Consider the following 27,531-nt stretch of genomic DNA (forward strand, 5'->3'; position numbering starts at 1 on the left):
ATTTTTTTTCTACACATAATCACAAATGGATTCAGAATTGTTCTGCAAGCTGATCTTCTATTACCAAAACTGTAGCAAATGTCACAATTTTTACATCAATATGGGAAGATGAGAAGTTTTCAATAGAACATTTCAAAGATTCAGGTAGAACATTGCAAAGATTACAAAATAACATTAAAACTCATACCCTGTGTGCCCAAAGGAATCTAGAGCTTCATGCTCTACCTCCAGCAGGTATATCTCTAGATGGATATGAAGCACTGTTGTCACATGTCCTCCAGTGATAAGCATGTGCTCCACAACTGCTTCCTCATCTGAAAATTCAGGAACCAAACCTCCACTACTAAGACCAGTGTGACTCCAGATCATTAGATGAAAGTAGAAACAGCATAGTTAAAGAAATGTTTTCGAACTCTTTGCTACCAGAACATCAAACCATTGTTTGAATTCAGAAAGAAGATTTATTGAATACTAATTTCACAAAAGTAGAGATTTACATTTTCTGTTCAAGACAGAGATGAAACCCTCCAAAAATAACCTTATTACAGTGAATAGCCCCACTTCCCAGCCAAGAATGTACTACAAATAGGACATTTATGATGCTTACAATTGGTGCAGGTTATTAGATGTTGGTAACAGGTGATTCGCTTATTCTTCATCCGAACAACCTTTCGCTGCTCAATAGTACGTAAGAGAGATCTAAGGTATCTCCTTGTTCATCATGTGTATCGTCTCGTTTACTTGGATACGTGACGTGCTGGTGAAGTGTCCATCAGTGCAATCAAGGATCCAGAACATTCTTTGGTCATTTTTGCAGAGTTGAATATGGCCATTTTAAAGCAGGATTGTGAGCATGCGGATTGGATTATGAAAGGAGAAGGTGTCCCTCCTCCGTGGTTGTGCATCTTGTTGAAGGATTCCTTGTAGAGTAGCATTTCATAGGTAGAGACTCAGGTGCTGGCTACAGTTTGTGCTCACTTTGTTTCTCCTCTTGCGAAACCACTTTGCCATCAACTACGTTCTGGATGATGGTCTTTACAACCCGGCTTCTAACGCTATCTGGGGCTAAAACGAAGAAGAAACATGGAGGTGAAATATGGAACACAGGAAGGATGCCTCTGAAGAACAAATGATGAGGAGGGAAGCAAAGAGGGCCATGAGCATGTCAAATGGAGTGTGGAATTCTGCATCAAGCCATGAATCAGGATTGCCATTTTCCCCTCACATATCCATTTATTTGTGTATCTACATTGAACATAGATAGGCAAGTAGGCTTCTGAATCGGCCAGAGAAGCATTTCATTTGAAACCAGGAAGTGCTCCAAATGAAACTGGTCAAAGCAATCCTACATTCTCCTCAAGTAGGCTTTGTTCCCAGGGCACTTGTTCCCTGTGAATATGTTAATGTTTATGCACAATAATCATCGAAACATGATGTGCCTCCTGTTGAGATCCCTTTGGATGCTTGTACTTCCCGGGGCTATCCCAGTGGGTGCTTGTGTCTCATGTAAATATTCTATTCGTAAGTGTGGGATGATCTTGTTGGTTCATGTACCACATAGAAATATTATTGTTATTATTTTGTTAGCCCTTTATTTGAAAATACTGTTATTGGTACATGTCATGTCAAGATGTTAACATTGGTGAATGTCCATCGGAAGGCTTTTTTTAACATTCAGGCATGTGCTTTATTAGCACATTCTATATGGTGCATATGGGTCACATGAAGCATCTTCTTTTGCACGGTTCCCATTGGTGTATCCTAGGTTGGTGCATCGCCTCATGTGATCATTTTGTTCAGTACCTGGGCTACATGGAAATGTTCTCCTTTTTCCAGCCGTTCGCTTGAATGTGCTAATAACAGTGCATACTCTTAATGCAAACATGCTAACCCTGGTGCATAAGAGTTTTCTAATACAGTGCTTCAAGTGAACATTATAATTGGTATATGTTCCTGATGGTGTTAACTGGTGCATATGCCTTATGAGGAAATTCTCATTGGATGACATGGCCCTTGAGATCATTCTATGTGTGTGCATATGTGTATCGTGACAATGACATCTTTTAGTATGTGTATCATGTGAAGATCCGTGTAGGGGGTGAACCTCGTGGGAACGTTCCAGCTGGTGCAGGTGCCACCTGGGATCATTTTATTTTTATTGCCAATCTTTCATGTCAATATGCTGTTATTGGCGCAGGTGAACATGTGAATGTTGGTGCACGTGCCCCATGAGAATACACCTGGGAATGGACTCAATTTGAAGATTCTAAATGGTGCACGTGCATCAGACAAACATTATAGTTGGAGCATGTGCATTCGGATCGATATGGTGCATGCACATTTATGTGAATAATATGGTAATATTTGTAGACACTTGTGAATATTTTAATGGGAATGCATGTGTCCTCTATGCAAACATTCTTTTGTCATGTGACCATCCTAACATCTCTGACAAATATGCCTAGACGGAGACGACCATCGTGTACCCTGACCATCAGGCCCTCTCCAGTGTCCACTGGCTTTCTTTCAGGATTCATAGGTAGTTTTTATTTGTGATGGTCAGCTCCACATCCATCCTATGATTAAGAAACTCTCCATGGTAAAACAGAATGAGTGTGTGCTTGAGGAGGTGGCACCTTATTGTATGGTAAATGAGTGAGAGAGTGAGGGACTCCTAGGGCATCAGATCTTTTAGGGCCAGAGCTTCGGACCATTGTGTGTGTTTCACTGCACACATTTGGAATATGGAAGTGAATTAATTAATTTATGAAGAAAAACAAGATACATTGTAGACAGAGAGATCCCTGTCAGACAGTGTTGGATTTCAAGAAAGAGTGACCAGGCTTAGAGAGACATGACCAAATCTTAATGTGGGAGGTGTCACTCCACTCCCTGCATGTAACACCAGGCTGAGAGGGCTAGGTGATGTGTAGGATTTCCAAGATGAGAAGTTACATAGACCAGCATCAATAGCACAGGAGGGTTTCATGTTTTGAGGGAGCCTGGGAAAAGCTGTACTCTCGCTGCATGCGAGTTGAGGTGTATTTGCAGGTTCATAGTCTTGTCCAAAATAAAGCCCAGGCACTGGTCAGATTCGTCAATGGAGGGGTGGCAGTTCAGCACGGAGCTGAAGTTCGGCAAGGCTTGTATTGGGATGGCGGAGTTAGCAGAAGAGCTGAGGAGGGACTCAGATCTGTGCAATAGTGGTAGTTGGGAAGTGTGAGGCCAGCTTGCAATGCTGCTCACACTCCTGGATAGCCAGAAGACATGGGTGCGATAACCATTAATTTAACCTCGGCATCTTCTGATGGACTGGGCTGCCCTGAGGATGGGGATGTTCTTGTTCAGGGAGGTGTCTCTCAGATGTTAAGTTTCTTTACTAAATTCAGTAAAATGTGGTCCTAACTCCCTGTTTATCAGGCATCTTTCTATGTTATAGCTTCTCCCGCTGGTTCAAATAGGGCACCTATAAAAAGATAATGTTTAGGGATGTGCAAAATGTGTGTTGTTTCCTTTTATGAAGTTATGCAAAGTTCCTTAAAAATGTACGAGAAATGAGGTGAAATCCAAAAGCAGCATTCAGCACTTTCGTTGTCTGTGATGGGCATCCTTGGGCGCTTTTGGACACACATTACGCTACAAAACAGGGAAAAAATCACAAGTGCCATGAACAATAGTCGATCGCATTCTGGTGGTTTGTATTCTTTATGTGCTCCCATGCTAATCTGTGTCACATGGTGTAAGGGCCTCGTTTCGGGGATTTTGCGTAACAAGTGAAATAGCGCAAGATTATGCCAGCATTACGGAAATTTCACCCAGGCTTATTAATGTTCACATTAGGCAGGGCTGCCTGATGGACATTCAAGCCCGGTCACTTGAGGGCCACCAAGATCGAGCAACTCGAAGCTTCTCATTTCAACCCCGCCCGCAGGCTCTCATCACATCCTCTCGGCTCCCCCTCCGTCAGCATTAATGGTGTGTCCCTGGAGACAGTATGAATGAGCCTGTGACAGAGGACATGGGTGTGTGAGTGAAAGTGTGCTGATAGCAGTAGAGGAGATGTGATGCTTTGATGGGGCAGCTGTTTGCTTCCTAGGAGCCTTTGGTGCTTTGTAGCACTCCAGTGCTACAACAAGTGTTATTATGAAGCAAGAAACAGGCCATTGTGAAGGCATGGACATGAAGCAAAGACAAAAGAGAGACACTCACCTTTTCTTGGCTGAGAGCTGTGACCACTGAAAGCAAACAAAAAGAGACACACATGAGTGAGTGTATTCTACTGGTTCAATTTTCAAGCACCTAGAAGCTGCAAAGTGGGAATGATCCTGGCTCTGACGTATTCATACCTGTCTTCGCCCTCCAGCAGGCGCCGGTAGGTCTCGATCTCCCTCTCCAGCCTGGTCTTGATGTCCAAGAGTTCCTCATACTCTGCCATCTGCTGCTCCATATCGCCCCTGAGATCTGCCAGCTGCTCCTCCACCATGCTGATTTTGACTTGAAGTTGTGCAAGCTGGGCGCAGTAGTTTCCTTCTGTTTCTGCTAAGTTGCTTTCTAGGGAATTTTTCTGCCAGAGAGCAAGACAAGGGAGGGGGCTTTGAAACATTGTGATAAAGCATAAGGAAGGTTGTACGTATAGGAACACTGGGCAGTGCACTTATTAGCACTTGCTTTGGCTATGGTGTAAACATTTCCGTCTATCTGTTTTCACATGTTCTCATTGTTTGGAGAAAAGGTAGAAAAATAAGAAAATGAAATAGAGAGATGAAGGAGAAAAGTGAAAGTAGAGAGAGGAAGAACTGAGAGGGGGAGTTGATTGAGGGAGAGAGGAAAGAATGGAGAGGGAGGCTAAAGGAAGTGGAGAAATTGGGTGTAAAACTGATAGAGAAAGTAATGAAGTTGAGAGAAGGCGAAATAAATGAGCATAGGAGGAGAGTGTAGAAATGAAGGGGATAACGGAGGATGGGGAGGCAGTAGAGTACAGTAGAATGAGTAGAGAGAGAAGGGATATCACTTTGGTATAGTGCAGGAATTTCAGGTTTTGAATATTGTGCTAAACAAATATGGCTGCCAGAATAAACGTACCCGGACTATATGTAAATGACACATTGAGAAAAAAAGGGGCTGGAGACAGAAGAAGTGCAATGAGGTAATGAGAATAGCATAGCAAGAAAGGTGAAGTAGAGAGAGAAGGGTGGTAAAGATAAAGATAAGACAGGCCAGCTGGTGAAGTAGGGCGAGATGTATGGTAAAGAGACAAAGGTGAGCTAGTCCGAATGAAAGATACAAAGAGGTGGAGCAAAGAAGGTGTCACGATCGCACTCGGTAGACGCTGAGTGCCGGGCACTACGGAACCCGGGAAGTAAACAAAGGAACATTCCCGAGAGCGAACTACAAGGCCCAGACATCCCGGCCATCCCTGAGTCTCGTAATAAACCACGAGACAAGAAAGCATAAAGGACGGACACACCCTCCGGAAGACGCCGATTATTCCTGGATGTTACCCGTCAGAGAAGGTACGTGCAGACGTGCGTTCCCGAAACGGCTTCTTCGTTTACCAGAGAACAGACCCGCAGTATCGGCTTCCCGAAGCCTCCTTCGTGGGAAACTCGCGTGAAGCGCCTCAGGACTGTTCCTGTGGCTCTGTCACGCACCTCAGCTTCCCGTTCCTCCGAGAGAAGAGAGTGGCGGTTCTCTCTCCTCGTCTCCCGCTTGGAAACTACCAGGCGCCTTACACCGCGAAGCGTTCCTCGGCTACCGGCTCCTCCGCGAGTCGAGTAGTAGCGCAACCCGACTACCATCGCCCGAAGGATTTCCGGGTTAACCAGCGAGGGGTTTACTCCTCGATTCCGGTCTCCCACTGGGAGCCGCGAACACCACCTCCGCCCACAGGATTTCCGGGCAGCTACACTTCTAGGATATAGCGCTCCTCGGCTCACCGGATTTCCGAGCCTAGCAGTGGCAGCGCTATCGAGATATCCTAATCTAACCTCAAGACGTCTTCCGGGTGGAAGCGTCCCGACGCCTTGAGTCCACAAATCCTGCCAACAGCCTACGATTCACTCCTCGAGAGACAGACAGTGCTCTCCGGAGTCTTCACATGGGGATTGCACCCAGCTGGGCGGAACATACCAAACTCCGTTGAGGAGAAACCTAGCCCGGTGCATTGTCTTTCCTGTACTCCACTTTGCTCCTTTCCTAAGAAGAAGGGGAGTCCCTTGGTATTTCCCACAACTAGAAGGGAGGAGAAGTCAGGTAAGCGAGCTAAACTCATAGGGGATCAGAGAGGGGGATTGGCAGAGCAGGCCCGAGCTTACAGAGTGTTTTGTTTCCTTACAGATCTCCGTCCCTGCCGTTCCTGTCCTACTTTCCCTCGCTCACCTGCCTCCTCCGTCCGAGAGTATAACACATCCGCCGGACTAGGGGCAGATGGGAGGTGGACCCCATTTAGCATCAGCGTCATCCTGAGGAGAGGAAACCCGAGGGAACACGACAGAATAATCGGCCCACGATTTATTCTCCTCCCGATCACGCTGATCCGGCCATGGCCACTTTAGAGGACGTGTTAGCCGCGTTAGCCCAGATGCAAGTAGAGTTGGCCGCTTCTCGGTCAGAAACGGCCGCCTTACATGCACGTATCGATCGTATGCAGAAGAATCCCTTCGATGCAGGCCCCCCTTTTTCCACACAGACCCCTCAGGTAGTGGTAGAAATGCCGGCACACGTCCCCTTAGCCCCTCCTGAAAGGTTTCATGGGGACACACACAAAGTCCAAGTCTTCATGACGCAAATCATGCTTCACTTCCACTGCAAACCAAAACTGTTTCTTACCAACCAGGCCCGGGTGGCCTTCTTGATCTCATATTTGGCAGGAGACGCAGCTCAATGGGCAGTCCCCATAGTCCGCAAGGACGAAGCTCTGCTGTATGATTGGGACGCCTTCCGCAGCGCATTTGAAGGAACCTTTGACCGACGGGCGGACACCTTTTCGGCGGACCGCGAGTTGCTAGCTCTCCGGCAAAAGCCGAATGACTTCCTAGGCTATATGAACAGCTTTCGTCTGTTGGTGGCAGAAACCGACTGGCCAGAAACCAAGCAATCTGCCATCTTTTACCAAGGGCTCACAGACGAATTGAAAGACGTCATCGCCCAGATTGATCCTCAACCCCTGACCTGCTCCGCCATGATAGAGCTGGCCTCTCGGTTGGAACATCGTCTCCGAGAAAGAAAGGGAGATCCCAAACAGAGAGACAAGACGTTTTCCTCATATGACAATAACCGAGCTCCCGAACACGCGGGTCCCAGATCCGACCCTATGGAAATAGGGACTGTCCGGGCTTCGTTGACTGTGAGCGAACGTGACCATCGCCGCAAACAAGGTCTCTGTTTGTACTGCGGTAAAAAAGGCCACTTCCTGCGAGAGTGCCCGGTTAGACCAAAGACGAACAGACAACGTTCCGGACAAGCAGCACTCTCCACCGACGACGGGGCTACGGGAAACGACAAAGCTTGAAGGACCAGGGAGGGAAGCCGTCAAGCCCACACTTCATCCCTTGTATGGAATCCGACAAGGTGCAAGATCCTGACCACTTCTTTATCTCTCTGAAGGCGGTAATCAACCAACGCACACGAACCATACGAGCCATGGTTGACTCCGGGGCTACGGGATGTTTTCTGGATAAGGTAGAAGCAGACAAACTCGGAATTCAGCTAACCCTCAAAGAGCCACCTGCACGCGTCTTTGCAGTCGATGGGAAAGAACTGGAGTCTGGGCCCATACGATATGTTACTCCGTTTCTCTGGATAACCATAGGGAATGACCACGGCGAGTGGCTACAGTTTAACATCATTCAAGCCCCCCGATGCAATCTCATACTTGGGTTACCCTGGTTACGTAAACATGAACCAACGATTGAGTGGTCTACGAATACCATCTCGTTCCATTCCTCTTTCTGTCTCCATCGATGCGTCGGAGATGCGCATTATCAAGACACAGGTTCTACCCTAGCTCAACATATCGCCACGGCCGCAGAGAAGGACGTCACGCTCCCCACTTGGTACCTATCGTATCAAGACGTGTTCAACGTTCAAAAAGCAGAGGAACTACCCCCTCATCGGGAGTACGACTGCCGCATCGATTTGGTTCCCGGTGCGGTAATCCCGTGTGGCAGAATCTATGCCCTCACCGGGCCCGAGACCACCCACCTACGAGAGTATCTGGACACCTACTTAAAGCTGGGTTTCATACGTCCCTCACGGTCCCCTGCCGCTTCGCCACTCTTCTTTATTCCGAAGGCCAATGGCGAGCTCCGCTGTTGCATTGACTACCGCGCCCTCAATGCGTTAACGATCAAAAACAGATACCCATTACCACTGATTCCGGTGCTGTTGGAACAGGTTCGGGAGGCGCGAATTTACACCAAGTTGGACCTCCGAGGGGCATACCATTTGGTGAGAATGAGAGAAGGTGACGAGTGGAAAACCGCCTTTAAAACGCGGTTTGGGCTCTTCGAATATTTAGTGATGCCCTTTGGGCTTTGCAACGCCCCGGCAGCCTTCCAGTTCTTCCTCAACGAGGTGCTACGGGACTTTCTGGATAGGTTTGTCGTGGTCTACATAGACGACATCCTGATATTTTCCAACACGCAGGATGAGCATGTACTCCATGTGGGACGAGTGTTGCAAGTGTTGCGGAACCACCGGCTGTATTGCAAGCTCACGAAGTGTGAGTTCCACGTCGACACCGTGGAATTCCTCGGTGTACATTTGACCCCCACCGGACAGGTAATGTCCGTCCGAAAAGTGCAAGCGGTAAAACAATGGCCCCAACCAAGGTCCGTCAAGGACATCCAGAGCTTCCTAGGCTTTTCGAACTTTTACCGCCGGTTCATTCACCACTTTTCGCAACTGGTTTCACCCCTCACCAAACTGACGAGGAAGAACGTGCCATTTCACTGGTCGTCAGAAGCCCAGAGTTCCTTCAAACAACTCAAGGAGGCCTTCCCATCCTACGACACGCTAAACCCGACCTCCCTTTCTTAGTGGAAACAGATGCCTCCGATATAGCAGTAGGAGCGGTTCTTTCTCAACGGCATCCGGAGACAGGCTACCTCCACCCAGTAGCTTACATGTCCCGGAAACTGAACACCGCCGAACAGAACTACTCTGTTTCAGAAAAGGAACTCCTCGCTATCAGGGACACTTTCCTAGAATGGTGACACTGGCTGATGGGGGCACAACATCAAGTCACGGTCTTCACAGATCACAGAAACCTCAATTTTCTGAGGTCCGCTCGACACCTCTCTCCCCGACAACGTAGATGGATGATTTTTTTTGTCGAATACAACTTTATTGTTACATACCTCCCTGGCTCTCAAAACATCAAGGCAGATGCCTTGTCAAGACAAGACATGAACCCACTCCCGGTGGTGGAACCTAAACAGGCGATCCTCTCACCTGGACAAGTGATCGGACGAACCGAATCGGAATCCTTCCTGCTCGAAGTAAAGCGAGGGGTCGCCTCGTTTTCTTGGATCACCTGGTTGAAAGGGCACAAAGACTGGCGCCTCCGAAACGGCATCCCCATGCGGGGCTCACAAGTACTGGTCCCCTCTCTCAAATTACGGAAGCTCGTCTTCCAGTGGTGCCATGAACTACCCAGTGCCGGGCATATGGGAGGAACGAAAACCCTTGAGAAAGTGCTAAGAAACTTCTGGTGGCCTTCGGTCAGGCCCGACATATTGCTATGGGTCAGTCATTGTACCGTATGCTCCCAAATGAAATCCGACCATCGCAAGCAACAAGGCCTCTTGCGTCCGCTACCAACCCCCCGAAAGCCCTGGGAGAGGATCTCGGTGGATTTCATTGTTGGACTACCGAAAGACCAGAACTGTACGGCCATAGTCGTGGTGGTCGACTACCTTACCAAAATGGGACACTTTCTGGCATGTAAACAGATCCCTACTGCCGGAGCCCTTGCAAAACTGCTGCTGGTCAACATCGTCCGACTACATGGACTTCCGCTTGGTATAGTGTCGGACAGGGGGTCGCAATTTACTGCGAGGTTTTGAAAGGTATGGTGTGCCAAACTAGGAATACAGTCATCCTTGTCCACCAGCTTCCATCCACAGACCGATGGGCAGACCGAAAGACTAAACCAGACCCTGAAGCAGTATCTCCGGTGTTATGTGGACCACGCATCCAACGCATGGGTGGACTGGTTATGGATAGCAGAAGTGGCATATAACGATTCCATACATTCTTCCACACAACAAACCCCGTACTTTCTCTCCTCTGGGTTCCATCCCAGGTTCACACCTTTCCAACTCCCTCACACTAATCTCAACATTCCAGAGGTCCAAGACAGGCTAACCACACTTCGTCTAACCCTCACAAAGGCACGCAAAAGTCTTCAAGAGGCGAAAGCTAGATACAAACACCAGGCAGACAAACGTCGCAGACCCAATCCGGTGTACCATAAGGGGGATAGAGTATGGCTGTCCACAAAACACATAAGATTTAGACGTCCCAGCATTTTCAACCCGAAATACATAGGCCCTTATCCGGTCCTCCGGCACGTAAACCCCGTGGCTGTACAATTGAAGCTTCCTGCTCATTTACGTATCCACCCTGTATTCCATGTCTCTTTGCTCAAAACCTCGCTCGGCCCCGTCCGGAGACTACCTGCTCCCATATGGGTACACCACGAACGTGAATACGTGGTGCAACGGGTGCTGGACTCCAAAAGGGTGCGGGGTAAACTCTGGTATCTCCTGGCATGGAAAGGGTATGGGCCCGAGGAGAACTCTTGGGAACCAGCGTCGTCGATCCACGCAGACCGGCTGGTGACGGCCTTCCATCGCAGGTGTCCAGACAAACCTGGTCCCCCGCTCAGCGCCCCGTGAGGGGTGAGAGGGGATGTGCTGTCACGATCGCACTCGGTAGACGCTGAGTGCAGGGCACTACGGAACCCGGGAAGTAAACAAAGGAACATTCCCGAGAGCGAACTACAAGGCCCAGACATCCCGGCCATCCCTGAGTCTCGTAATAGACCACGAGACAAGAAAGCATAAAGGACGGACACACCCTCCGGAAGACGCCGATTATTCCTGGATGTTACCCGTCAGAGAAGGTACGTGCAGACGTGCGTTCCCGAAACGGCTTCTTCGTTTACCAGAGAACAGACCCGCAGTATCGGCTTCCCGAAGCCTCCTTCGTGGGAAACTCGCGTGAAGCGCCTCAGGACTGTTCCTGTGGCTCTGTCACGCACCTCAGCTTCCCGTTCCTCCGAGAGAAGAGAGTGGCGGTTCTCTCTCCTCGTCTCCCGCTTGGAAACTACCAGGCGCCCTACACCGCGAAGCGTTCCTCGGCTCCCGGCTCCTCCGCGAGTCGAGTAGTAGCGCAACCCGACTACCATCGCCCGAAGGATTTCCGGGTTAACCAGCGAGGGGTTTACTCCTCGATTCCGGTCTCCCACTGGGAGCCGCGAACACCACCTCCGCCCACAGGATTTCCGGGCAGCTACACTTCTAGGATATAGCGCTCCTCGGCTCACCGGATTTCCGAGCCTAGCAGTGGCAGCGCTATCGAGATATCCTAATCTAACCTCAAGACGTCTTCCGGGTGGAAGCGTCCCGACGCCTTGAGTCCACAAATCCTGCCAACAGCCTACGATTCACTCCTCGAGAGACAGACAGTGCTCTCCGGAGTCTTCACGTGGGGATTGCACCCAGCTGGGCGGAACATACCGAACTCCGTTGAGGAGAAACCTAGCCCGGTGCATTGTCTTTCCTGTACTCCACCTTGCTCCTTTCCTAAGAAGAAGGGGAGTCCCTTGGTATTTCCCACAACTAGGAGGGAGGAGAAGTCAGGTAAGCGAGCTACACTCATAGGGGATCAGAGAGGGGGATTGGCAGAGCAGGCCCGAGCTTACAGAGTGTTTTTTTTCCTTACAGATCTCCGTCCCTGCCGTTCCTGTCCTACCTTCCCTCGCTCACCTGCCTCCTCCGTCCGAGTGTATAACACATCCGCCGGACTAGGGGCAGATGGGAGGTGGACCCTATTTAGCATCAGCGTCATCCTGAGGAGAGGAAACCCGAGGGAACACGACAGAAGGGGAGGATATAGAGAGAGAAAGAGGCAGAGAGATAATACGGGTTTAGAGATAGAAAAATCTAGATATGGGGATAAGGACATTTACCACAATGTTCAAGGGTGGAGTTCACAGAGAGATGAGGTAGAGAGAGAGGGAAGGTAGAAAGAGATATGAGGTAGATAGAGATATTCGAGGGGTTAGGTAAGAATAGAGATGTGCGGTAAAGAGAGAGTCATAGGGTAGTAAGAGGCGTGGAAAGAAGGGAGATGTAAAAAGAGGTCAGGTAAAGAGATTAGTGAGTCAGAGAGAAAGGTGGATAGAGGGCTGATGGGCAAAGACAGCTGAGCTATAGGTAAAAGGTGAAGTAGAGAGACGAAGGTGAAGCAGAGAAACAGCGGTGAGGTATAGAGATAGTATGAGGCTTAGCAAATGTTTTGAGGTACAGAGATGGATAAGTTGAGTAGATGAAAGAAAGCGAGGTAAAGAGGATGAGTTGAAACAGAAAAGGTACAGAGAAACATCGCAAGGGAGAGAAGGTAAAGGCATTCAAAGAGGAGCATGGCAGTTAGAGCGGTGATATACAGGGAACAGAGCTAGAAAAAGAGCAGAGATAAGGTAGTGAATGAAATGTGAGATATCCTGAGAGGTGAGGGAAAGATGAGGATTAGAAAGATGAGAGTTACATAGCGAAACAACATAGAGATGTGTGATGAAAAGAGTGTTGAGTTAGGGAAAGCAGTGAGAGAAAGGCAGAGAGAAGTAGATTGGAAGAAAGACATAGGGGCATATTATCAAGAAACAGCATTAAAATTATCGCCGCTTTAGTGGCAAAAAACTGCCGCTAAAGCGGCGATAATGGGCTTGATAATATGCCCTTGAGAATTCCCATAGAAGCCCATGTTCTGATGTCAACATGGGCTTCTATTGGAATTCTCTGCGGCATATTATCCAGCCCATTATCGCCGCTTTAGCGGCAGTTTTCTGCCGCTAAAGCGGCGATAATTTTAACGCCGTGCTTGATAATATGCCCCATAGATAGGTGAGGGGAAGAGAGATATGAGCTTTGAGAGAGGTGAGGTAGGTGGAAGAGAAGAGACAGGGGTGAGATTGAAACAGAGCAGACAGCTGCAGAAAGAGGGGTGAGGCATAGAGAACGTTGAGGTAGAGAGAGGTTAGAGAGGTAGAGGTACAGAGGTAGGCACAGGGTGGTAAAGAAAGAGGTGAGGTTGTGAGACATTGTAAGGTGGGACAGAGAGAGGTATATTTGGGAGTGATAGGTGAGGTACACACGGGTGAGCTAGAGCTTAGGTAGCAAAAGAGCGAGTTGTTACATGGAAATGGAGAGGTAGGTAGAGAGAAAGGGAAAGAGAGACAGTGAGGTAGAAGATGTGAGGTGAAATACAGAGGGAGGAATGGGATAGAAGGAGAGGTGAGTCAGAAAAATAGAGGTATAGTGTGGTGAAGGTGACATAGAGGTAGTATGAGAGAGAGGCAGATAGAGAAATGAGGACAAGAAAACGGTGCGTATTTAGTGATTGGTGAAATAGAGACACATATGGTATGGGCAGAGTTGAAGCAGAGAAAAGTGATACTAGGAAGAGGTGGAGAGGTAGAAAAAGAGGCAAAGTAGACAGAAGGAGGTGAGGTAAAGAATAAGTCTGATGGGAGTCTGAAGAGAAGCAGAGAGATAAACAGTTAAGTCCAGGTAGAACCAAGGATAAGTAGAGGGAGACAGTCAGAGAAGAAAGAGAATATGAAGTAGAAATGAGACAGAGGTGAGAAAGAGAGAGAGATGTAACTGTAATACAAGGGCTTAGAAGGGGAAGGACATAAAAACTATGCAATTTGCCTGTGCCTAAAACTGTTGCTGGTTTTGGTCAGCGACAGCTCTGCGCAACTTACCTCTTCTTTAGTTTATAACTAAGGAGAGAAGCTTAGTCTGAAAAATATACTACAGCCCAAATGTCACATGTTTGAAGAGTGATATTTTGTAACTCTAAGAAATCAGTTTGTTATTTGAGAGGGGTGAAAGTCCCACTCAGGCAACAACCACAATTCTGGCCAGGGTGAACAACAAAAGTCACCAAAATGAACCTGTGCTTAACCCTCTGGTAGTGTGGCTCAAAAGCAGTCAGGCCTAACTTAGAGTCAATGTGTAAAGTGTTTGAGCAGCAGGAGGTTCCTGCCATTGATTACACTCGGATCACCATATCAGAGGACCTGGTCTTATTCCGTGCATTGTCACGTTTTCACGAACCAGTGCCACAATTTCCGTTGGATTGTCAACAATTGGACTCTACCTTTGGTTCCTTTCACTGCAGTGTCCTTCACGCAAAGACCCTTATTCCTGATTTCACCGCCGGACCGCACCCCTTACGCGTGTAGCGCGTTTTACACCTCCGAGGCTTTGAACCCGCTGTGCATACGGACTCCTTACTACGGCAATTTCATTTGCAATCAGGCTTGTACACATTAATGTCCTGATGATGATCCTAGTATCCTCTTAACAGGATCGAAACGTCGTCGACCTTAGTTAAACAGCATGCACATCAATCCATTGCGTAAAAAAGTGCATTTGTTGTTTTGAAAAAGCTTAAAACATTGGATAATGCAAATAAGCTTCTTTGTCTTGCCTGAAATGTCCTTGTGTGTTTTGTATTGCCATTGTTCTTAGTGGATACAGGACTGTGTCCCACAAGTATTATGTTGTTTTATATGTGCAATGTTTTATTGAGGAATTAAACGGGTTGTCCGGCTGGACATCCTGAATATAGTACCGATTCTGGACTATATTGATTTTCATCTTTATTTAAATCATTTGAGGGCCACTGTTTCTTGTAATTAATTATTGATTACACAATGAGCACACATAAACCATGCTAAAGAGCACAATAATGATCATAACAAAAAATGTTTCTGTTGCTATTGATCTGTGTCCCTATTGATTGGCATCACAACAACCAACATGAGACTTCACAACAATAGTGTGTTGGCTGCAGAGATCTGTATGTGGCCTGGAGGACACATGCCAAACATCTAGCAAGGTGACTTACTCTTTCTTTCATCTAGTGTTGACAAAAGAGCTATCACTCTCTTGGGCAATAACATTTCTGAATAAATAACTCATACTATGTAAGTTTGGCTCTTATAGTTGAAATATGTGGAGGTTGGTCACAACTGAAGAAAGGATTTATAGTCTAGTGTTGTGTCTTTATATTGAAAAAGAATAGCTGTTACCACCTACCATCGCCAGAGCGGACTGCAGCTCAATCTCCAAGGACTGCAGGGAGCGCTTCAGCTCGGAGATCTCGCTCTTGCTTGACTGCATCTGTTCAGCCCCGGTAGAAATCTCCTGCTTGAGGTGTTTGCTCTAAGAGAGAACATAGGCAGGAGTGACCACTTGACATTTAGTGTAGGCCCATCCCCAACCCAAGGGATCAGAGTGGAATGATCTGTGAGGTCTCTGTATGGCTATTGGACACTGGGCAGAGGGTGACATGTTGGACAGAGCCTACCATGGGACTGATATTGGCATTACAGAGGGGATTAACGTTTGGAGAAATGTCTAGGTTTGCCGATCAACCATCCATCTTATTACATTGCCCGGATGACTTTCACCGTGATGATTCCCTCTCCTACTCACCGCCTCCAGGAACTTTGCTTCTGCATCCTGGCGGTTCTTTTCGGCCATCGCCTCGTATTGACCTCGCATGTCATTGAGGGTCTTCATCAGGTCAGTGCCTGGGGCGGCATTCATCTCAACGCTGAGCTGTCCTTGGGCCCCCTGGAATCCTTTCATTTCCTATAGGAGAGGAGCGCATTTTGAGGGCATTAAAAAGCGTTTATCCAAAGGATAGAAAACAAGTGCTGGAAATGGACCAGTCTATAAGAATTTGGACCTGAACTAGAGCCTGGATGATGATATAAATACACTGATTCTGGTGGATGTGGTAACTGTGCTATCAGTGGAATCACATTTGGCAGAATTGCTACCAACATTTTGTAGTTTGCCAGTGGTAAGTCCACCTGCGGTAATTTACTGCTTGCACTAGTAAATGGTGAATTTTACATTACTACAACTGTCTAAACCAGTTTCTTCGTCATCTTTGATTTTTAATTTACAGTTATTTTCCTGTACAAAGGACTGTACATATCTCTAAATTTAAATATGAAGGCTTCATACGGAATCCATGCTTTTCAGAAAAGCTTGATATTACAAAATTAGTTGTGTATCCACTGGCTCATCAAACAGAAGATAATCAAAATTCTCACAAATTCACCAAGACTATACAAAAGGACAGACACACACCCAGGAAACCTTTAGCTGAGTTGGAAAAGTTTCTCAGGGCTTATAATAGAATCTTCTCTATGACAAAAGTTCTTACCTTAATGCCCACGTCCAAATACCCAGAATTAAAGTTTTAACTCTGTCTCTGCATGACTACCACATAGTACCAGTGCAGATGTACAACTTCCTAAAATGTGTAAAGCTTTCCAGAAGTACACCTTGAAAGCAGAGATATTAATATGTTTACTGGTATACATTAGGAAGACATTTTAAATTCCCATTATATATGTTATACATGTAAAACGCCATTGCTTTAGTGCCATGATGAAATTCATTTTTTCAAGAAAAAAATTCCCTATGGGAAAACACCTGTTCCCGATGGATAAACCCCTTGCTCTCCACCCGCACCAGTTTTAAGGGGTGTTTACTCCTGCCCTTGGCAGGACTAGGAGCTCATTTAGAGTTTGGTGAGTAGACCGCTATCCGCCAGGGTGGCCAAGCTCATAATTACCTTTCCCACCTTGTTGGACTATCACCCTTCATGTTAAGAGATCTCCGCTAGCTTGCAAAGTTCTCTGTGCCCTCTGAAGGCTCAGATAGTTTGCTAACTGGCCTCCGTGTTTAATGGGGCTGCTTAGCGTAGGTTTTTTTTTTTAGCCCAAAGCAGGAGTTTCTTTTCGCAAAGCAAAATACTACTACCCCTGACAATCTGACTCCCAAGTAGTGGGAGTCATTTTTCTTTTGTTCTGTGTAGGACCACCAGGTTTTCCATTGTGATCCCAAGCAGAAAAAAACTGTTCTTTGGTCAGTCTGCTCTAAATAGTGCAGCTGCTGTGATGTGCTTGCACTTACAGCTTGAGTGCACCGAGCAGTTAAAGTGAAGTTTCTGCTGGGAGAGCCAGTGGAGTTACCGCCAACAAAAACATGGCGGTGTGCCTGGCTCTAAATAGTGCAGTGAACTATCAGTTTGTGAGAGAGGGTACTCCATCACATTTCTGCCCCCATTTTAAATGATGCCCTAATTCTCCAATCATTTTAAGGTGAGGAGGAGTCGGGGATTTCTTACAAACTTTCAAGTTTCAATGTGAGCCCCAACTTTCAATGCGAACTTCAGCGTGGCGCTCCCACTTGCCTTTTCTTGATTGGGATTTTCTCATACACATCATTACTCCATTCTAGGGTAATATTACACCCTAAAATTACTATGCTTTCTATTGAATTTCCTGACATTGCTATCACTCTATATAATCAAAGCACCACTATAATTTGAGTTCTTCGTAATTTGCAAATCTGAAGTTGATAGAAAGGGCCTCGCAGATGCCATGCCATCCTATTAAATGCAAGAGTTCACCACTAACCTTGGTTATGAATGCCTCTATAGTTTGCCATTTCCTTTGTCTAGCTTTAGAATCAAAACTTACCTGTTCGTGGTTCTTCTTTAGGGAAGCCAGCTCCTCTTGCAGGCTCTCGACTTGTCCCTCAAGGTCCGACTTGGACGAGGTCAACTCGTCCAGCACCTTCCGCAGTCCAGTGGTATCGGCCGTCACGCTCTGGTGCATATGTAACTCATTCTCATACCTGTGCAAACATGCCGAGATTGATGCGGCTGTCAACGATGGTCGGTGAAGTGTTTGTGAACATTTGCCGTATGGTGCAATGTCAAGTAGCTACAAAGAGGCACCATACTGCAACAAAGGACCTTTGTTCTCTGGGCACTCATCCTCCCCAGATGCAAATTGCCAACTTTGCCTTAGCCTTGTGTCAGACCTGTGGTCAATGTACCCACCTCCTGTTTTAACAGCGTAATAGGAGTGTTTTATTACATTCAGCATCAGAAACAGTATTTAGACATATTTGTAAAACATGTCTGAGCCTGGAGGTAGCAGAGAGCTGCACATACAACATTACTTAACATCACAGCACTAAGATACCTCACAAAAAGTGCAAGAGGATACCCCTATAGCCATAAACAAAATTTTGAAAAACTGCAGAAATTAATAAATGTTTATTTTTTCACCCGCCTGGTGACCTTTTCATACATGTTATATAAATCTGTGTGAAAACAGCTAGTCACAGCTTCATATTATGGCTGGAAATTGCCACTTGTGTATAGTTGCTTGAAATAACTGGTAATCTTGCCCACATTGATGTTATTCATTTTATTGGCTAGAGAGTGATGGTAGGCTGAGTCATCCTTGACTGAGTTCCAGCCTGTGAATTTTAGGTCACACATTGGTGTGTGCAGTTGGAACCTTAACCCACCAGTGTGTGTCAGTCAGTTGTAAGCTATCCACAGATGCCTAGTGGCAGAACAGAACCTAAATTTGTTGTTGAGGTAAATAGGGGTAGCTTGAGAGATTTGGAAGAAACTCTTTTAACCACTGGTAAGCATTACAGTCAAGAATAGCTGAGGCAGAAGAAGAACTAGGTAGACTCAGCAATTTTAGCAGCCATGTTTTGAATACGCTTGAGCTTCTTCAAGACATTTTTGGAAGCTCCTAAAAAGGAAGATTTGCAGTAGGCAAGACAGCTGCATGAACCACGATGTGGCTAGCCAGAGGGGGGAGCCAAGGAACTATTTTGGAGATTTATTACTTTTCCCCATGCAATTTCAGATGGAATTTTTAGACAGCGCTTCAGCCAAAATGCTGAACAGAATTATACCAAATTTGGGGAGAGGGCGGAGCGGTGGTAGATTATTTCTGAGAAAGCAAGATTTTTTTGATTTTGTATTAATCCATTCATCAGTTTAAATCAAGCCATCAGATTGGCAAAGGGGGCTTTCTTAAAGTGTGTGCTCTGATTGGCTGACCGCAACATGAACAAAAACATTGCGGCAGCCATTACAGGACTTGTCCTGAAAATATTTTACAAAAACGATTTAGGGGGGCAGGTTAGGGATACCATGACCCCTTAGTGGTTTTATGGAGTTGAGGAAAGATTTTTTCGAAAAATGTTTTGGGGGGGTTTTGTGATCTGCATAACTACTGCGGGATCAGCCAAAAAAACAATTTTTTAGCATTGCACAGGTTGTACTGACTTACAGTGTAAATTGAATAACAGATTAGTGGATGATGTCACCAAGTGATGCCATCAATTATGTCAATGAACATGTTATGAGTGATGTAATTGAATAACATTAATACAAAGTGGGTCAAAGCAATATATAAATATGTATGACACACTCAGTTTCTGGACAGCGACAACATGAAGGGGAGGTCCAGAGCACATCAGTTTGAACCGTTGCATCATAATGCAAACCCTCCCCTGGAACTCCAAAGTAAAGATGCAGTTCAAGGGGATGTTGTCTGGCACTAGATGACGTAGCATCAATTTAATAATAGCTAATCCCGAAGAAGGTGGCAATAAAATAGAATGATACCACCACAACGCGCGTCAGCGACCCCTGTCTGTCTGGTCCACAGAGCGTGATTCATTTTTGTCGCAGTAATGCAGAATATAACCCACTCCTAGCAGGTTAGAATGGGCATATTGACCTGTTCTGATTTTTAATGAATGCTAGAGGTATGCAATAAAATAGAATGATACCAGTACAACGCGCGTCAGCGACCCCTGTCTGTGTGGTCCACAGTGCGTGATTTATTTGTGTCGCAGTGAGGCAGAAGAATATAAACTGCTCCCGGCAGGTTATTAAGGGCATATTGACCTGTTCTGATTTTTAATGAATGCTGGAGGTATGCAATAAAATAGAATGATACCACCACAACGCGCGTCATCGACCCGTCTGTTGGTCCACGGAGCATGATTCATTTGTGTCGCAGTGATGCAGAATATAAACTGCTCCCGGCAGATTATTAAGGGCATATTGACCTGTTCTGATTTTTAATGAATGCTGGAGGTATGCAATAAAATAGAATGATACCACCACAACGCACGTCAGCGCCCTCTGTCTGTGTGGTCCACAGAGCATGATTCATTTGTGTCGCAGTAATGCAGAATATAACCCGCTCCTAGCAGGTTAGAATGGGCATATTGACCTGTTCTGATTTTTAATGCTGGAGGTATGCAATAAAATAGAATGATACCAGTACAACGCACGTCATCGACCCCTGTCTGTGTGGTCCACAGTGCGTGATTTATTTGTGTTGCAGTGATGCAGAATATAAACTGCTCCCGGCAGGTTATTAAGGGCATATTGACCTGTTCTGATTTTTAATGAATGCTGGAGGTATGCAATAAAATAGAATGATAACACCATAACGCGCGTCTGCGACCCCTGTCTGTGTGGTCCACGGAGCATGATTCATTTGTGTCGCAGTGATGCAGAATATAAACCGCTCCCAACAGGTTAGAATGGGCATATTGACCTGTTCTGATTTTTAATGAATGCTGGAGGTATGCAATAAAATAGAGTGATACCACCACAACGCGCTTCAGCGCCACCTGTCTGTGTGGTCCACAGTGCGTGATTCATTTGTGTCGCAGTGATGCAGAATATAAACCGCTCCCAACAGGTTAGAATGGGCATATTGACCTGTTCTGATTTTTAATGAATGCTGGAGGTATGCAATAAAATAGAGTGATACCACCACAACGCGCTTCAGCGCCATCTGTCTGTGTGGTCCACGGAGCATGATTCATTTGTGTCGCAGTAATGCAGAATATAAACTGATTTTTAATGAATGCTGGAGGTATGCATGGCCTTATGACTGAGGTGTGAGTGAAATAAGGTTATGGGGTTAATGGTAATATCTCAGTTGAATAATGTCAAATACATTTTTTACGTTTTTACTTGTTATGAATTTTGTAAAGAGATTTTTATATTGCTTTTTCGAATGAAAAATAAAAAGTGTTATTTTTGATAAAAGTTTGAGTCATTTGTCATAGTTGGCAGGTGGTTTTGTTGCTTAGAAGTGATAAAGGTTGAGCAGGAGTCCTTGAGACATATTTATTATCTAATTACCCTTCTCCTGAACCTAAAATCGTTTTTCTGGGATTACCCTTTGTGGATTTTGTAGCATCAGGCTATGCCTCTCTTTCCTGCTCCAATTCTAAGATGGCAGCTGTGGCATCAGCACTTTTACCTAAGCACTGGTTTGGCATGCCTACGTCGTGGACATGTTTGGATGGCCTATGCAGCATCGATGGTGGTAGGATCTATGCTAAGAAGTCCATGATTATCGTTGGGCGGGGCGCGCAAACACCTTGTCAGCATCAGCAACGCAAGAAGGGCTGTTAGTCAGCCACACTTCTTCTGGTATTAACAGATGCCTATTTGAGATGTTGTGTTGACAGGGCATCCAAATATAATCTTATAAACATTAACATGCGCAAGCAAGATGTATATGATTGCAATGCATGCCTATCTATGGGTTATGTATGTGTTTAGGTGGGCACCGGGATAGAGTACAATTGGCCCATTTTTTTTATTTTTTTTTGTCCTCATACACCGTGGATGGCATTCTTGATGGGAAACAGGACACCCCCTCTCTCAACCGGCCAACCTATTCCAATCCATACTTCAAGGCCCGTACTGAGAGTGGGGAGTGAAGAGAAGCCCACAAGCTGATACTGTTTTCCCAGTCCTCTCCAGTTCACACTACTGATGGAATCCAGTGTTACTATGGAGACTAAGAACCAACAGTGCCCGGGCAAAATCATAGGACCACCATTACCTATTTCGCCATGTGACTAACGCCACCCAAATCTTATTGTAGCTTGTACTGTCACAGGTCATATCTGATTCACTGGTGAAGATTATATGTTTCAAACATTCTGTAAAAGTTGGGGGATTTACATCTTTCCATGCCCTGCATATCTCACGCCTTGCCAGAATAATGACATAGAAGATGAATTTAGAAACTAAATCATTAAGATTGTAGTCTGTCGTAAGACCAAAAAAGACAGTCCCCGGGGTGATCTCCACTTGTTGATGTAGCACATCCTCCAAAAATTCATGTATCTCCATCCAATAATTGGAGATCTTCGGGCAGTCCATAAACATATGGAGGTCGTCCGCAGCCGGATGCTTACTCCTGGGGCAGTAATATTCTACACCTGTGACCTACGCTAGTTTTCTAGGTGTTAAATATACCCTATGTGTGGTATATAGATGGTTTCTTTTCAGTGCTGCGGGTTTAACAACTGCCTGTAACATAGTAAAGGAGTCTCTCCAAATACTCTTGAATTCATTGGGGTTGAACGTAATGGCATTGGCCCAAAGTTTTGGGAGTTCAGATTCAGTCACTCCTCCGGTTTCTAGAAGGGCCCAGTACCAAAAGGAGACCTCCCGTTTCCACCCCCCCCTCCTTGAGACAGAATCAAACTTAGAATTGAGTTCACATTCCCAGGATTTCGTTGCCCACCATCCTGACAACTGATAATACTTAAATCTAGTGAGTGTCCCCCCTGTCAACCCCGAGAGGGATTCCCAGCTCAAGAGCTGTGAGTCTTTCTGCAAATCGCCCCAGCAAAATATGCCTGCCGTTTTTAAGGGCCGGGACAGTTGATCATTAAGGCAGTCAGGGGTACCGGGGGGATCCCAAATTGGGGCCTAGGGGTGCATAGTAGGGGATTTTAAGACTTTTCCTGATGTATAGCCAATTCTTCAAGGCAGCACCCAGAATCTTAAGCCTAACCTTTTTATAAAACTTCGGATCCCCGAATTTGAAAAGAAAAAACTCTTGGCCCTGGGGGATGTCATGCAACAAAGCCTGAAACAATAAACCCAATGAAGAAACATCCCTCTTATTGGCCATTATTCTAAAGTTTTTAAAATGAAATGAGTGACAGTAAGTGAATAGATCTGGTAGAGCTAGACCGCCCATTTATAGACTTCTCCGAAGCTTTTTCCAGGAGATTCTAGGAGACTTAGCATTCCATATAAAAGAGCCAATTTTCCCTTGCAATTTCGCAATATCTGGTGTCATAAAAGATTGCGGGATTGTATTGAATAGGAAAGTTATTTTTGGTAAAATAATCATTTTTATCAAATTAACCCTTCCAAAAATATTTAGAGGGAGACCTGACCATCGCTGCAGCAGACCACAGACCTCCTTGGAGACGCTAGTCAGATTGATTTTCGATAGATCGCCAATTTTCTGGGTCAGATGGATCCCCAGATATCTCATACAGAGATTAACCCCTTGTGTCCCCACATCTTGATTCCATTCCATAATCTCGGTCTTATCTTTATTTATTTTGTATCCCGAAATTTCTCCAAATGATTCGGCCTGATCTACTAATCTAGAGATGGCTTCAGCTGGATTAGATGTAAACATCATTCTTGTATAAGTTTGGAACATGGAGGAGGCTCAAGACTTGGTAAGTAACAGGGCTTTCTTGAGTCCTCTTTGTTTTCTGGTCATGCCCAATATTTTGACTGCCTCGGACCCTACAGCAAGTGCAGTGCATAACAAATCAGGTATAGCAGCTTCCATCCCTGGCTAGCCCTAATGCTCCTCAGTTACTATTTGCACTACTTGAGCACTTTGTACAATCCAATCCTGATTAAGATGGAGTTAGTTCCTGTTGCGGGAAAACGGTGGCTAAACATTTATAGGCAGAAGAAGCAAAAATAATTTCTGTCATTCGACATCCAATCAATCTCCTTTTAAATTAGTGACCTGACCTTTGTTTCTTGGGCTATGTGATTATTGAGAGTTAGAGGTATCGCGCTCTTTGCGACCACAGCACGCATTACGTAGATCTTCTGACTCACTTAAGTTTGAAGTCCTCAGCGGCCAGTCTAGCATTGTCAATCTGCAGGACAATCCTGGCGTTATCAGTAGATGCAGCAATGATCTGGAGGGCGGCAAAATACCGAGAGAGAGGGTTAGGGTACACCTGCTGATGTGGACAGTCACGATATGACAAATATACAGTGACTTATTAAAATCTGCAAATTACGAAACACAACAACAATGCTACTGCTTTCAGGAGCTCGCAGATGATTGCCCACCCGGCCCTCTTCATGCTTCAACATCTACTTACCTGCCATACTCCACAAGATCATTTAAGGGTGAGGATATAATATCTAGAGCTATCCATGGACGAGTCATTTATGAATAAGCATCTGCATGGAACTCACTCGCATAGTCAGAGGTTATATTAACCCACCTAGACATGCACCTGAAACCCATGCTATACTGTATGGCACCAGATCACAAGCACACTGAGGCTCCAATTTATTAATAAAAACCTCTTGTAATTAGGAACATTACTCCATGTGATTCAATTGAAACAAGCCAAAACTACAACTCCCACGATGCATTCATTTGAAAGAAGAAGAAAACAAACAACGTCCCAGTCACATGGGGTCATCCTCTAATTCTAAATAACACCTAGACGAATGGCCAAAAAAAACTAGAGCAAAAGGCTACACTAGTGAATAGTATCTAGTGAAAAGTACTTAGTTTCCAGCCATGCCAAATGTCCTGATTTTTTAAGACATTTCGCTTACATTGCGAACACATTTTCCACTTGTAACTATGGAATTCTCCCAAGTTACTGTGTATGTTTTCGAGAGTAACCTTTGAAGTTAACATTGCATAAATTCTTCACTCATTCATCGCCCAATGATAATCTCTAAGTGTAGATGTTGAAGCTTTGCACTTCACTCAAGAATGAAATAGGCGCGGGCCGAATGGAGCGCGCCGCCATTATGGCGGTGGCACCCGTCCCCGGCATCCGCAAAGGGGGGGGAAGGGGAGGCCGCGTCATCCAGTGACGCGCGTGGTTTTCTTTCTCCTCCCCCCCCTCCCCCGCGTCAGGCGAATAGAGGAGGGTGTTAGGGACGCCGAAAGCACTTCAGTGCTTCCGGCGCAGAAACGTTTGGTGGGCGTCCAGGCTGACTGGTCTCAGCCGGTCGGCCTGGGCCCCCACTTTAAAAGGGGCGGTGGGGAGCAGAACGGTCTCTTGCTCCTACCTGGGGGTGACTCTGGACTCTAAACTCACATGGAGAAACCACATAGAGAAGACCTGCCAGAAAGCAGCAACAAAACTGTCTGCACTATACCCACTCCTGAAGACCAAGTCGATGCCCTTGCAGAGCAAGGTGCGAGTAATCACCGCAATAATTCGGCCAACCATGACGTACGCTGCACCAGTTTGGAGTGGCTGCCGCCCGCAGCTTCTGAATGACCTGCAGAGACTACAGAGCAGGGCCTTACGGATTGCAGCAGGTGCTCCACTTTTCACAAGAACAGCAGACCTCCACAGAGACCTAGGCGTTGAGATGTGGGACGACCATCTCCGCAAACTCAACATGACATTCTACAAAGGACTGGATCAAAAAGATAACCCACTGATCAGGAAACTTGCAGACATTTCTACGAACCCATTTGACCGCTACCCGAGGCCCATCGAAGCGCTAAACTTGTGAAATTGAAACAACAACACAGCATCCAAAAAACCCATCACTGCCTGAGGGCAAATCGCCCCGGCAGGTACCCAAAACTCATCACTGTCAGAAGGCAACCGCCGCGGCAGCCATCAAAAGCTCATCACCGCCAGAAGACATTTGGCAGACTAATACAAGACTCTGCGATAAAACTCTGCGATAAAACTTGCTGACACTTCCGCAAACCATATTGACCGCAACCTGCGGCCTTTCACAGCGCTGACCTTGTGATCCAACCTCAACTGTGACAAAGCGTCACATCAATAAGACAACCGAAACAGCGACTAAAAAACTCAAAAATTAATGTGGAGTAATGAGGCTATCGCCTCGGTATCCAAAAACTCACCGCTGTCAGATGGAATCTGACAGGCGAAAACAAGACACACTGACACAGAACGGTCTCTTGTTCTTGCTCCCCACCTTCTAGGTTCCCACGGGCCGGCTGCGGGCCCGCAACGCTATCTTTTCATAGCAAGCAAAAGCATCGCTGTGCTGCTGGGAAAGTGCTCCTTGCTGATAGAAATAAACTGTAATGTACGTTTAGACCTTTTGTTAATGGGAATGTATGAATGTGGATTGTTTTCCGTGGTATTTGTCATTTTTTCTACATTTCAATAGATTTCTTTCTTTCTTATTTTGATGAAAAAGTGGGGACAAGAATGAAACAGGGCGTTACCCGACTTTTGTATCCGAAGAGGGAGGAAGAGTGAAGATGAAGAAATAGGGGACAAGAGTGCCCTTCCACACAAGCAACACAAACCGAGAATAGGCACTTTAGGGGATGAAGTCGGTTTGTTTGTTTTTTCCCTGTACGAGGGAAAAAGGATCCATCTGATCCGGGAACAAAAGGTCTTTTGCATTTTATATTTTACCTGAAGGTGCTGGCAAGGATGAATTTGAAATTTTGGGAGTGCAACTCATTTAGAAGGAAGTGAACTCAATGTGGCAGAGAATGGCATGGGAATAGATATGTTTTTTTTAATCTAAAATGCATTCCAACACCTTTAAATATGTATCTCGTACACCAAATGCAACACACACATTCTCTCAGGGCATGATTTGTGTTCAGTGATAATAGATGGTTTCCTTACCTGTTTTTGGAGCTCTGCAATTATCAAATAATATTTACTATAGTCTTGAGCTCCTGAGGTACCTCCTTTATGGTGCTTCTCATACCAGTCCTTGATTTTATTTTCAAGCTCCAAGTTGGCACTTTCCAGCTCTTTGACTTTGTCCAGATAGGTAGCCAGGCGATTGTTTAGGTTCTGCATAGTCTGCTTCTCACCACCAGAGAGAAGGCCCTCGCTGCCACTGATGCTCCCCCCAGCCCCGCCACCAAATGCCTCACCAATTTGGCTGCCACCAAAGCCACCTCCTCCTGCACTACCACCATATCCGCTGCCACCAGTACCACCTGCACCACCACCTAAGCCTCCACCAACATGGCCGCCACCGTAACTACTACCACCACCAAAGCTACTTCCTGCTGCACCACCACCATACCCACTGCCAAAGCCTCCACTAACCTGGCTGCCACCAAAACTACCACCACCACCAAAGCCACCTCCTCCTACACTACCAGCATATCCACCACCAACAAAGCCGCCAGCACCACCTGCACCACCACCTGCTCCACTGCTGCCTTGTAAGCCACCAAAGCTGGCTCCACCACCACTTACTGAAACCCGGGTAGAGCCACTACTGCGTTGCAAAGACATGATGACGTGGAAGAATTGTTTTCCAGCAATGTGAAAACGAGGAAGGCGACTGACTGTGCTGGCAATGCAGTTG

The 27,531-nt window shown here is 46.1% G+C and overlaps 1 protein-coding gene across 1 annotated transcript; it reads right to left on the reverse strand.

Annotated features, from left to right (window-relative positions):
- Window positions 1–438: 438 nt before the first annotated feature.
- LOC146869352 (keratin, type I cytoskeletal 12-like) lies at window positions 439–27,531 on the reverse strand. Its single transcript, XM_085651262.1, has 8 exons — window positions 26,832–27,531; window positions 24,061–24,143; window positions 17,801–17,957; window positions 15,735–15,893; window positions 15,336–15,461; window positions 4,347–4,564; window positions 4,210–4,235; window positions 439–1,065 (listed from the first exon to the last, which is right to left on the reverse strand). The coding sequence occupies exons 1-8, from the start codon at window positions 27,456–27,458 to the stop codon at window positions 962–964; spliced, it is 1,500 nt and encodes a 499-aa protein (XP_085507388.1). The 5' UTR covers window positions 27,459–27,531; the 3' UTR covers window positions 439–961.

Source organism: Triturus cristatus, chromosome 1_1, assembly GCF_964204655.1.
Source record: "Triturus cristatus chromosome 1_1, aTriCri1.1, whole genome shotgun sequence".
NCBI lineage: Eukaryota > Metazoa > Chordata > Amphibia > Caudata > Salamandridae > Triturus > Triturus cristatus.